The 12,412-nt window shown below is 44.0% G+C and overlaps 1 protein-coding gene across 9 annotated transcripts in view; it reads left to right on the top strand.

The window, feature by feature from the left end:
* Positions 1–11,596, top strand: part of LOC143185910 (ELAV-like protein 2) — a 36,315-nt gene extending 24,719 nt beyond the window's left edge. For 4 of the 9 annotated variants that reach the window (XM_076389232.1, XM_076389233.1, XM_076389231.1 and 1 more), the window contains exons 2-8: positions 294–526; positions 1,562–1,665; positions 2,383–2,536; positions 3,895–3,933; positions 4,915–5,173; positions 7,538–7,579; positions 11,134–11,596. In XM_076389232.1, the coding sequence (XP_076245347.1) occupies positions 331–526; positions 1,562–1,665; positions 2,383–2,536; positions 3,895–3,933; positions 4,915–5,173; positions 7,538–7,579; positions 11,134–11,458 (1,119 nt within the window). In that variant the 5' untranslated portion in view covers positions 294–330 and the 3' untranslated portion in view covers positions 11,459–11,596. The remainder of the gene's footprint in view (positions 1–293; positions 527–1,561; positions 1,666–2,382; positions 2,537–3,894; positions 3,934–4,914; positions 5,174–7,537; positions 7,580–11,133) is intronic. The other 5 variants (XM_076389234.1, XM_076389238.1, XM_076389236.1 and 2 more) reach the window with 5 other exon arrangements.
* Positions 11,597–12,412: the final 816 nt, after the last annotated feature.

Raw genomic sequence — 12,412 nt, 5'->3', positions numbered from 1 at the left:
TCTCAACGAATTCCTCCTGGAAGAACTCCAATCTGTACAGGAAGCTTGGTACCTCTGACGCATGAGGCATTCAGGGAACTGTTTCACGAGGATCGAGAATTGCTCTCAGTTTCTAGGGTTTCAGTTGCGATTTTTCAAGACTTTTTTCTTTGCACCGTGATCAAGATGTTCTGGAGATTTACGATACCGTTGATGAGGATCGAAGGTCTCTCAGAGGAGCGCAGATAGCTGCCGATGACGTTTGATCGTTTGGTTGTGTGACGTTAATAACGAGGATGTTGTTCTGTTTTCAGATTTCGTACGTAGTTAGAGACGAGCCGGTAGAGTGCAATGATGGCGAACGGAATGGACACGGTCGTACAACAAAACGGTGGATCCACCTTGGGACAGACCTCTCAGGAAGAGTCCAAGACGAATCTCATCGTGAACTACCTGCCCCAGACTATGACACAGGAGGACATCCGTTCTCTGTTCGCGAGCATTGGCGAGGTGGAGAGCTGCAAGTTGATTCGTGACAAAGTCAGTGGTAAGTGCTCCCCTGGATTCACCTTCTTGAACTAACTATTCACTTTGCATAGAATCTCTCCCAATTTCCCTATAGAAATATCTAGGTATATCAATCTGGCAACTGTATTCTCCTATCCAACTCATTGTCAGTGAAATCTGTCTTCACTTATTCCGACCTTCCAGATACTGTAGAGTCACACCTTCGGCACTACTCCAAATGTTTCAGCTGCATCTTCGAGAGCGAAGGTCATCTCAGACTCCATGTCAACTTCCTCTTCTAACACTACTAAAATCCTGTGCACGTTTAGTAACATGTCAGTTGGCTGCAACTTCCGTCCACTTCCTGTTGAGTTTAGAGCCCAGTGACTCGACGCTCCCGAGGCCGCCACGATTGCGCAATATTGCATGTCTGGCGTCTTTCCCCTCGTGGATTTTCCCTCTAACGATGGCGGGCTCGAACGAGAAAAGCGCGTAATCCAGTAGCGTAATTTCGCCTCGCGTACACGCGGCTGAATATTCGTCGGCGAAGAGAGTAAGAGAAGGAGAGCACGTGCGTCGCGAACGTCGCGACGCTATTTCGAGCGTCCAAGTGGCGGGGGCGTCGTTTGGGTTTGATGCTTTGCCGCTTTATATTCGACCTAGCCGTGCGATCTTCTCTCAGGGCCGTACCGCGACTGTTTCCTGTTTTCAAAATGCAATAATCAGTGACTGTTACCGCCTCCTCTACTTTCTCAATGAATTCGCTGAGTTTCGCGCCAACGCGTGCTTTTCGTGTTCTCTAGAGATCCCTCGTGGTTGCAATTCTTTTAATAGGAAAGATCAGTGTGGGCTGTTGATTGTCCATGTAGTATTTAAGGTGTTAATTAAACCTTGTGGACTGATTGTCGTGGAAGATTTAAGGTTTGGTGCAGATGGAGAAATATAATTTGTGCTCAGTTGAATACAGGATTCTTTATTAATTTGGTCTAATTTCTGAAAAACATTCTGAGATTAAATTTGTCTATATCTTCAGTTTGATCGATCCTCACTGATTTTTTTGACATTTTTGTTGCAGGTCAGAGTTTGGGTTACGGGTTTGTTAACTATCACCGGCCTGAGGATGCTGAGAAAGCCATCAATACGCTCAATGGTCTTCGTCTGCAAAACAAAACGATCAAGGTTCGTGCCGAATGCATTTTTAAATAGATCTTGAAACAGTTTATAACCACAAGACTTAAAACATTGTGTCGGTTTGCAAGTTAGAGATATGTATCAAGGATGCAGTTGACAATTTGGCTCTAGATCAGGGACCAAGCGATCGCGGAGGTTACTTTGATTTCCTCGTGCTACAAAGTTGCAGAGACGTTTTATTTAACACGGTCAATTTCCGTAATTTTGAGCGCATTCCTAATCTCAAGCATTACACGGTATCGCAATAATAGAAACAGGTTGGCTTCAGTTCAAAGACGTTTTATCAGTCGTGCTGTCTAAACGACAATTCAGAAACGAGAGTCCGAAATTTGCGAGCAGTATTAGGCCTAGAAACGAAGATCAAAGTAGAACTCGTGTACCATATTCATCATATCCATAGCCTTGCAAGAATAGCAATTTAAGAGCTCATAAAAAAACAGTCCTTGCGAAACTTTACTACTTTTTTAATAACACATTCTAGTGATCAAAAACAAGATTCCTATCTCATAAAAAATACAATATGTTTAGTGTGATGGCTATATATCATGAAGAAGAACACTAATCAATTGATCAAGACTAAAAGAAACCACAGTACCTACCTCTTTGCTATTTTGCTTCCTTAGAGATAGACAAGAATCGACAAGGGTCATTTTCTTATGAGCCTCTCAATTACCTGGCGCAATTGTTAACGTTCCATTTGCTCAGGTATCGTACGCGAGACCGAGCAGCGAGGCAATCAAAGGGGCGAACCTGTACGTCAGCGGTTTGCCGAAGAACATGACGCAATCGGACCTGGAGAATCTGTTCAGCCCATATGGCAGAATCATCACGTCGCGGATACTCTGCGACAACATCACCGGTAAGTTGCTTGTCCCTTGGCGGTAAAGAGGATCGTGTTGACCCTGTAGCGAGCCCTGTGGAAGGCCCGGCACTGCGCAGGGTTCAGGGAGAGGGAAAAACCTTGGCGAGTTGTGTGTCGAAGTAGATTGGGACCGTGGCGAGTCAGACGCGAGCGCGCGGCTTATCGATCGCGAGGAAGCTGTCTCGGCGACCTGACGCGCGTCCGATCGAGGATCGAGAAACAGTAGGCCATGGGGTTTCTGGTTACGGGGTGGATCGGTGCGCCTGCAATCGAAGCGAGACCGAGAATGTATCTCGAAGAACGAGTAGCCACCCGAGCGTAAACACTGCGTGAAGAACATTTTTCTGTTTCTGTTAACAATTCATCGGTTTTTCTTTTCGTTGCTTTTTTCTCTTTTTTTTTTCAATCGTTTGCTTTTTGCCTGAAACGACGAGTAAATAAAAAATGAGAAGATTATTTTCTTCTTTGGCTCACTGTTCTCGGCGTTCCTAGCGGTGCAATTTTTATCTGCGTCCTCAGTCTCACGCACAGCCTCATGGCCTAAACACCCTCTTCAATTACTTTATATCCATCTCGATATTTTTTTTGAATTTCTTTTTCCGTTTCGTTTATTTTTCGATTTTGCCCTTTCGTTTGCCTCGTTTGACACGTACATCCTCGAATCGTTTATCGTGTTATTTGTTGATTTTAAATTTTGAGTTTTTGTTGGGACGATTCGTAATTTCGTTCTTTTGTGTTTTTTATGTTGATACTGGCATCAAATGGTAGGACACACACGCATTTTTCTCCCTTTTCTCCTTTTGTCCCTGGTTCGGTTCTCACCGTTCCACAGTGCGGTCCTCGATCCAAATTTTCGTTATCATTACCGTTTTATTCACAGTTGATCGGTTCACGTTCGAATATGTTCGTTTTTATCTTCAGTTTCACTGTTATTGCATACTTAAGGATTGATTCGAAGAAAAAAGAATAATTTAATTGACACAAGAATCGCTCGCCCCTTATTCATCTCATCCGATTAGTTTCTTTTCTCTGCACTTATTTCCTTTTTTATCATTATTATTCAGCATTATGTGAGAATGAGTTCGTTTGTATTTCGTTCGAATGTTTCTTCCTCTTCTGTAGGATTGAATCCAATCGCTCTATTACTTTTATTTTGATTTGAATTATTTGGGGATTCAATACTGCGCGAGGAAAAAACATTTCTTTCACATTTATCTTCACTAGAATTTCTTTCGTCATTCCGCTTATCATTTCGAATTTTTCATGTTCCTTCCCTCGAGGAATCAGGGGCGAGCGAATCATGTATGCTGCCAGTTGAATTTTAACGTGATATGATTTTTTCCGTTTCTGTTTAGTACGACAGTTTGTGACCGGCGGCGGAGACTATTTGTCCGGTACGTAACTCATACAACTCTTTTTTCTTTTCCCTTTTTACATCCAAATGAAAACAAAAGCAGCCGGTTTTTTTCTTTTTTCTTTCAACTTGAATTCCATTAGTTCTCTTTTTCATTGTCATTACGCAGCTTCTCATTAGCACATTTTTGGTTCTTTTCCATTCATCACTCGCGCACGCGATTATTGATAAACAAGTTATTCGCACAGCTTCGCGGAAATTCGAGCGATTGGCTTCTTCGATAAAATGAAAGTAAGTCGAGAGTCGGATTGACGATTTATTTCTTGTTTTTATTTTGATCGGCTGCTTTGTTCATACATCACGACCTCAGAAGTTCCTCCCAAGCGCCGTTTTTGTTTCTTTACGCTTTTTGTCGTCGGTTATAACACATTATGATTTCGCGGCCGTGCTTTCGATCGCGAAACGTCGCGCCGCCTTTCTTCGTCTCTGTCGTTCGCGTGCTCGTATCGTCGACGCGTCTAGTTTTTCTTCGGGAACACGACATCGGGTGTAAAGAAACGAATCTGCGCGCACCGAGCCACTCGTTAAGAACAGGAATTCACGTTGACAGCGTAGAACGTATATCCAACGAACCGAACAAAGGAATATTCCATAAATCATTAATTGACCGCATAGTTGAAAGTTAGCTGAAGCTACCTGTAACATGTTAATGAATCGATCGAAACCTTTTCCCAAAAGAACACCATTCAATATTCGAATAATCGTCTCGTCGAATGGTCTCGACATTCTCTGTAACAAAGTCGCGAATTAGGCGAAATGAGAATGTTGTCCTTTTAGAAAAAGGTTTCTCCATGCTCAATACTGTTTTATCCAAGTGAAGCGGGATTATCGGTAGCAAAGGTTTAGCTACTTAGTCAGCGAGGAATCCACTAACATTTGCAAAATACCGCTCGATCCTGATTAAACAAAGCAAAGGAAGGGCAGAGAGGAGCGATAGAGTAACCTGAACCAATTCCGACAGGATTGTCGAAGGGGGTTGGTTTCATAAGGTTCGACCAGCGTGTCGAGGCCGAGAGGGCGATCCAAGAACTGAACGGTACCATTCCGAAGGGTTCAGCCGAGCCGATCACCGTCAAGTTCGCCAACAATCCGAGCAACAACAACAAGGCGATACCGCCGCTGGCGGCCTATCTGACACCCCAGGCGACCCGACGATTCGGCGGCCCGATCCACCATCCAACCGGCCGCTTCAGGTACATTCCACTGTCGCCACTATCCAGGTACCTACTCGCCTCTACTCGCTCTACCCAACAATCTCTCTTCTTTCTTCTTTCTCTCTTTTTATGTTTCTTTTTCTTTTTCTTTTTCTTTTCCTTTTTCTTTTCCTTTTTCTTTTCCTTTTTCTTTTCCTTTTTCTTTTCCTTTTTCTTTTCCTTTTTCTTTTCCTTTTTCTTTTCCTTTTTCTCTTTCTGTTGCTCTCTACTTTCTTTCCTTCTTTCCGTTCTTTCCGTTCTTTCCGTTCTTTCCGTTACTTCCGTTCTCTGGTTTCATTCTCTGACGTATCTTCTTTCGGTTCCTCAGGTTTTCCGTTTCGTTCAGTAGATACTCTGGACACAGTGGCAGTGTGATCGATCGATCAGTGATAATTTGTCTTAGAGGCTCTAGTGATCTTGAAAAAGATAAAGAGTTCAAAGAATTTATTTATTTACAGCTTATTGAGTTTATGAAAATAGTGTCTTAGTGTTTAAAAAATACTTTTTCCTTGAGCAATGAAGTGGAAAGTTGAAGTTTAAGGGATCTGTAGATCGATCGATCGATCACTCGTTTGTGTCTTTTTCCTTATTTACGCACTCACCGTTTGAGTACCTGAGTACACTGCAGGCTCCTCCTTCTGCACCTCATATCTACCATTCATCATCGTCGTCATCTTCATCATATCATCATCATAATCATCATCGTCGTCAACTTTTTTTTCCTTTTTTTACCGACTTCAAAACATCGATCTGATTTCATTTGTGTACTTGCGCATGTCTCGCGTTTAAGCCATTTTGCCCGAACCCTTAAGTGCACATTCTTTGTTCAAGTCTCAATTTGTTTGTGTGATTTTGTTCTTATTGCAAAGAACGGTCATCAGGACGTACAGATAATACAAATTTTCTATCATTCTGTTTGACTTTAACTAAATGTAAATTTTTCAATTTGTCGTGTTTTGTGATAACTCGCCTGTAACAAATATCACTTAAGCAGGTGTTACAGTACAAGAAAAGTTTTGCAATCTATAGTGAGTAGATATTAGATATTAATCATGGTTCTTTGCTTTTTCTTTTGTAAACCAGTATACTGAGTGTTTCATAATATGTGGCCTTGACTTCATCGTAAAATCATTTTTCATGCTATTACTAGCTTCAAAAGGCTCTCTGATTTTTTTTACTACATCTTACCACTGTAGGAGGACTCCTGAAGTTCTGTCCACGTATTATGAACCATCCTGTATTAAAATAGACGAATAGCTGCTACTAGAACGCCGGTTGACCCTTCTTTATCGTCATTAGTTCCGGTGACTATTTTCTTACGTTCGGTATCTTTTACTTGTCTGTTTTCGTCCGTTTCCTTTGGAAACTCTCCCATCCGCATCCCCTTCCCTACAACGAGTGGTACAAGGTGGTCTTTAACATAGATAACTCTAGATTAGATAGATATAAGTATCTCGGTTATGCAAACTAAAGAAACTAGACTGATCCTTGACCACTCTGGCAACATGGAGGAGCAAGGCACACACAAACGTTCTATTATTTCTGTAAGTTTTGTTGGTTTTTAGCCTCGCGGTCCACGGTACCGAGTTACCCTCGAACCCATGGGATCCAGACTCTGGCAATCCACTAATCATCTTAGCACTCCTCATAAATAAACGCTCCGAATTTCTCGAAGGACTGCCGTGGACGCGAGGCGGAAAAGTTCGATTGAATTAAAAAGGAGGTTGAGAAACGTCGATAACGATCGGAAAGAGAAAGCTCTCCTTGTCCGTTTGAGAACAAGTACACTAGCACGATTTTCTTCGCCGAAAGAAGAGCTGATCGATCGATACTCAGTATCGCGACTCAGTACGTCCGTCTGTATGTCCAAGTCGATCGAAAGCAAGAAAAGTGATATTGAATAGACCCAGAGAAGGATCGAAGGACACGATTCAAAGATCGTGTCGACCGTATAGCGATAGATAAATGCGCTTCGCTTTCGCTTGCCTCTGTTTCGTACATATTCTGTTCGTTCCCTGACGGCAGATAGTTTGATTTTCCGCTTCCTTTTGTCTCTCCCCGATAGAAAAGCTCTCTAAAGCTCGAAATTCTCGCGGTCCGTTTTCTATCTCTCTCCTCTAATTCTATCTCACACTTTCTTTGACTTTTTTTTTAATGCTCTTTTTCTGTCTGTATCTCTATCTCTCTTTTCTCTGTCTGTCTGCGTTTAAGTTTTCCACGATGAGAAAAGAAAACGGAGAGGCACCATAGATGGTAGTTCGGTGAGAAATTAGAAAGAAAAAAAAATATCGAAGCACGAGGAAGCGACCGAAAGACACATTATCCCGAATTTTTTGGCTCATCCCCGGAGTATCTCTCTTCTTACGTTGTTCTTTTTGTGTTTTGTTTTAGCACTGGCAAGGCCATGCTTGCCATTAACAAAGGCTTACAGAGGTCAGTATTTTTTTCGTTACTACCACTACGTTCCCTCCCGGTTTTTCGTCTTTTTTTCTCTCTCTCTTTCCACATGGATTGATTTTGTCCTTTGTGTGGCTTCGTTCTGTACTCCCTCCACTACACTGCCTTAAAAATTTTACGTGGAAAATATATCTGAAGGTGTTAGTAACGTTTGAAAGAGTAAAAAACGAGAAATTACATTTTTAGTAGTTTACTTTATATAAAATTTACGAAGAAAAAATATATTCATTTTTTTAATATAATTCTTTTTAAGATTCTATTCTTATTTTTTTTTTGTATGTGTTTGTGATCTAACAAAATTAGGGTAAAAATTTTTGTCGACGATCCACATAAAATTTGTAAGGCCTTTCTCTTTTTCTCTCTCGTCTCACGCTATTTTCTCTAGTCCTCTTTCCCTCTATAATTTCCTTCTAAAACTCTTGAGTTGTCAGCCTGAAAAATGCTTTCTTCACCCACGAAACGTCACAGAGCATATCTTAGCTTGTCTTCTCGAGAATGCGAATCGATTCGGGTGTACAAAGTCCCTCTCTCTCACGATCAATCAACGAAATCGAGTCTGCTGTTTCGTTCACCGTGTATAAAATAGCTTATCACACCCTCTCTGTGCTCCCAATTTCGTCTTGTCATCCCTCTACGTTCTGTCGGCGGTTTGATTCGTTATTTTTGCATTGGTTCCTCTCTCAGTTCCGCGGCTAAACTATAATTTCTGTTCCACCTTTAGAAAATACTGACGTAGAGTTTAGAATTTTGCTTTTTCGTTTTTTGCCAACTTCGGAGCCTGTAGAAATAACGAAATGAGTCGATTTTAGTGACAAGTACGGACTGTACAGACGGATTTCGACCGATCTATAGATCCTCGTCGGTGAGAAAGAGAAGAAAATTTGAAGAGGCCGTATTTCGAAGCGTCGAAATCTTAGTAGACTCGAATCAACGTTCCTCGACAGAATCTCGCACTTTCTACTCCTTCACCGTTTCTTTTCTTTCGTTGTTCGCCTTAATCGGTCGTGCTCGACGCGAGACCGTGCACCTTACACTCTCTTAATCTCTGCTTTCAAATAGAACAAAATGAAGAACGCAGACGCACTTGTCGTTAAGCACTGCGAGCTTTCACAGTTCGTGAAACACGGAAATAAATAGATATACAGATTGATGAATTAAAATTTATTCTTTTCGAATATCTAACTGGTTTCTGAAATAATAATATGCTTGTCAAATGATTCACAAAAAGGTAACGAGTGAAATGAGGAAATTAAGGGGAATAGGACCGCCAATGGCCAGACACCGCATACAGCACTTATTTCCTAAAACGTATTATTCGCAAATTATCTTGAAATTCAATAAAAAAGGGAAATAGCATGATTAAGTAAGTTGCACTTTCGATCAGCAGTTGCCAGTAGTAAACTGCAGCGAAGTAAAATAAGATCAGTGGTAGAGGTAAGAGCAGGACAGGGTGCACAATCTCGACGCAAACAGAGCAATTGCGTAAACTTGCCGAACCATAGATATTTTCGTTGATGAACATACTGCACACTGCAAGAAAATAGCACTTGATTATTGTTCTCGAACAATGCACCAGTGTGTCGACTTTCGTAGCGAAGTAAACGATCGGTTATCGAATTCTCTAGACGAAAGTCGCGAGACTGATCTCAGGAATACCGAGAAAAGAATATTACCAGCAATTAGATGAAACGAGGAACACAAACATCCATTAATTCTCGTATCCATCGCGTGGAAGTGAACCCCTAATCTAACACAGAACGCCTTCAGCCTCCATTCTCTATTATCCATAATTGAGAACACTAACTGGCCATTCTTGGGAAAATATTTTCGTTCACTAATTCTTCAAGGCGAAACAAGTTCGAAGAAGACGGAGGTAGAGGGTAGAAATTGCTCGTTAGGGGTTGAATTCCATCGCGTCGAAGAAAATCGCCCTAAACGGAATCGCGTCGAATTTTCTACATAGAGTGTACATGTGTGCAAACCAAGTTCCGTGGTTCCTAATGAGCGTTTGTAACGAGTGCGTACGTAATTACTGTCGCTTCTCGGCACTCTGTACTGAATACTCACTGAGATGTGCCCTGTTTTAACGCGGCTTGTGACGTCAATTAGGTACGTAGATAAACATTTTTTACATGTCTGTAAATATGCTCCATGTTCGGGTCCGACGTGCTCCCCTCAGCCTCGCGTACGCTCGTGATTCGTTGCATGCCGATTAACGAGCGCGTGCATGCGCGTTTTCCTCCATGTTTTTTCACTTTTCTCTTTCTATCTCGCATTAATTAAATTCTGCCGAGTCCTCGAGCGGTTCGCGCCGCCGCGCCGTTCATTTAGAAACGCCTCCGCGTAGAATGGCATGCGAGGTTGTGCAATTATTTCTTGCGATTCGCTGCCTCAGCTTTTCCCTCATTCTGTGTTTTGTCGAACCCTTTGGGAAAATGATTTTAACGAGGCGCAGTAGTCCCTCTTTCGTTTGGCGAGTTACTTTCATTTCGAAGCCCGTTCGCGCTACTTGTCGTCGAGCTTTAGCCTGATCGTTCAACGCCGACTCGCGAAAACTGTTGTTCAAACGACACGCTTGCACGACCTTTCGTAGTTCTTGTTCCTTCGACGGCAACAATCGCGAACCAGCAAACCCGCGTCTCTCCGTCTTTCTATTCAACTTCTGCCTTAAGAGTCGAGAATGTACTTGTGTAAATTTATTCATGGAGTGGCAATGTGGCTTCACGTAATTAACATGCGCAATGTTCTCGGTGAGAAAAGAATAACGAAGTCAACAATCGAAAGACTCGTTTCCAGAGAACTGGACCCGATATCCAGAGAGCTCTAAGAATGAATGGCGTTGTTGGTGTGAGGGATATTTTCGAAGCTTAAAAATTTCTACGTTTGTAAAGTTATATACTAATAGTATGGAATATGATAAGGGACAAAGGGTGTCTTAGTTGGCTTGTGACTAAATACGCTCAGTAGAGTGAACTATGCAGGGTGTTCGACAATAGATATTAGATATTCCAGGGGGTGACTCTACGTTTCAAAATAGGAGGAAAATGAAGAATCACAAAATTTCTTTAAAAGCTTCATTTTAGGGCTATTAATTCTTGAGAAAACGCCCGAAATTCGCTAGAAATGTGTCTGACTTGGAACTTATTCTACTGACTTTACTGTGCCTGACTCGGCTGGTTCACGTCGGCAGTAGAATAGGCCCTAGGTCAGACATATTTCACTCGTATTTCAGACGCCATTTCTCAACAATGAATAACTCTGAAACGAAGCCTCAGACACATTTTCATTATTCTTGATTCTCGTCTTATTTCAGCGTGTAGAATCGCTCATTAAAATTTGTAACACCTGTTGTCGACTAGCCTGTAGAAAAAGTCTTCTGTCCCCACCGTACACGAACAGCGCCTTTCAGCTAAGAAGCTCCCAGCCATTGACCCTCGATCGAAAAGCCACCCTGCCCATCGACCATCTCCACCGCCCAGGTGAAAGACCTCGACTGTCGAGCGTTATCACGGTTGCTGCGACTGTTGCAGGTACAGCCCGCTGGCAGGCGATCTCCTGGCGAACTCGATGCTACCAGGGAACGCGATGAACGGCGCCGGTTGGTGCATCTTCGTGTACAACCTCGCCCCGGAGACCGAGGAGAACGTGCTGTGGCAGTTGTTCGGTCCGTTTGGCGCCGTCCAATCGGTCAAAGTGATCCGGGACCTGCAGACGAACAAGTGCAAGGGATTCGGTTTCGTGACGATGACCAACTACGACGAGGCGGTGGTCGCCATCCAAAGTCTGAACGGTTACACGCTCGGTAACCGCGTGCTTCAAGTCAGCTTCAAGACGAACAAGAACAAGGCGGCGTAGGACAAGCAACAACAGAGACAACCTCACCAACAGCTACAGCCACAATCTCAGAAACAGCAACACGCACCAGGAGCAACATCAGCCTCGGCGGCTGCCGCGCCATCGACGACACCATCCCCCGCGGACAAGTCCGCGACCGTCGCCCTCGCGGTGGCCGCGATCAAGTCCGCGAGCGTGAAGGCGGCCGCGGCGGCCGCGGTGGCCGCGAATGCTTCCATTAAGAAGAAGATCGAGCCTCCCCCCGGCTACGACATCGTGTGGAAGTGTCTGGAGCGTTTCCGCTGGCCGAAACGGCCGCGGGTGCGCATGAACTACAACGGATACAGGAACGCGCGCGACATCCCGTCCAACTCTGGCATGGTGGCGAGGGGTCCGATCGCCACCACTGTCGTAGCCGCCTCCTCGAAGACCTTTCGACGGAACAGACGCGAGAACGGGGACGAATCGGACTCCGACTAGCGGGAGCCAGCCAGTCTGACCTCCTGTCGGAGATGGATCCGCCGAGATACCGAGGGAAAGGGAGACGTGGATGGTTTGGGGTGCGGACGTGCACATGTGTGCGTGCGTGTATGTGGGTATGCGTGCACGTGTGACAGAAAGGGGGGTGACAAGAGGGGCGAGGAGGAAGTGGCGAAAGGCAGAGGTAGGTCGTGGATGCGTTCAATCGTCCGATTATCCTAACTGTAGACCGTGAGCGTGGCGAGATCGGGGGGGAGGAAGGAGGAGCGCAAGGGAGGAGAGCTCGCTTTTTCTTTCGTTTCTTCTCTCCCCGTTTTTACGTGTCTCTCCCCCTTTCTCTTTCTCTCCGTTCGCTCGTTCCTTTTCTCCCGTTGCTCCGGCAACCGAGGGTGAAACGCGAGATCCTTCGATTCTGCAGAGACGAGGTAGAACAAACGGGAGAAGGCTCGCGCGAGCAGCGGCTCGAGTGACCAGCTGGAGCTAGTCTTGTACATA

Source organism: Calliopsis andreniformis, chromosome 12 (genome assembly GCF_051401765.1).
Source record: "Calliopsis andreniformis isolate RMS-2024a chromosome 12, iyCalAndr_principal, whole genome shotgun sequence".
Taxonomy (NCBI): domain Eukaryota; kingdom Metazoa; phylum Arthropoda; class Insecta; order Hymenoptera; family Andrenidae; genus Calliopsis; species Calliopsis andreniformis.
Note: the sequence above shows the minus strand (reverse complement) of the source record. Positions and strands in the feature narration are given on the sequence as shown.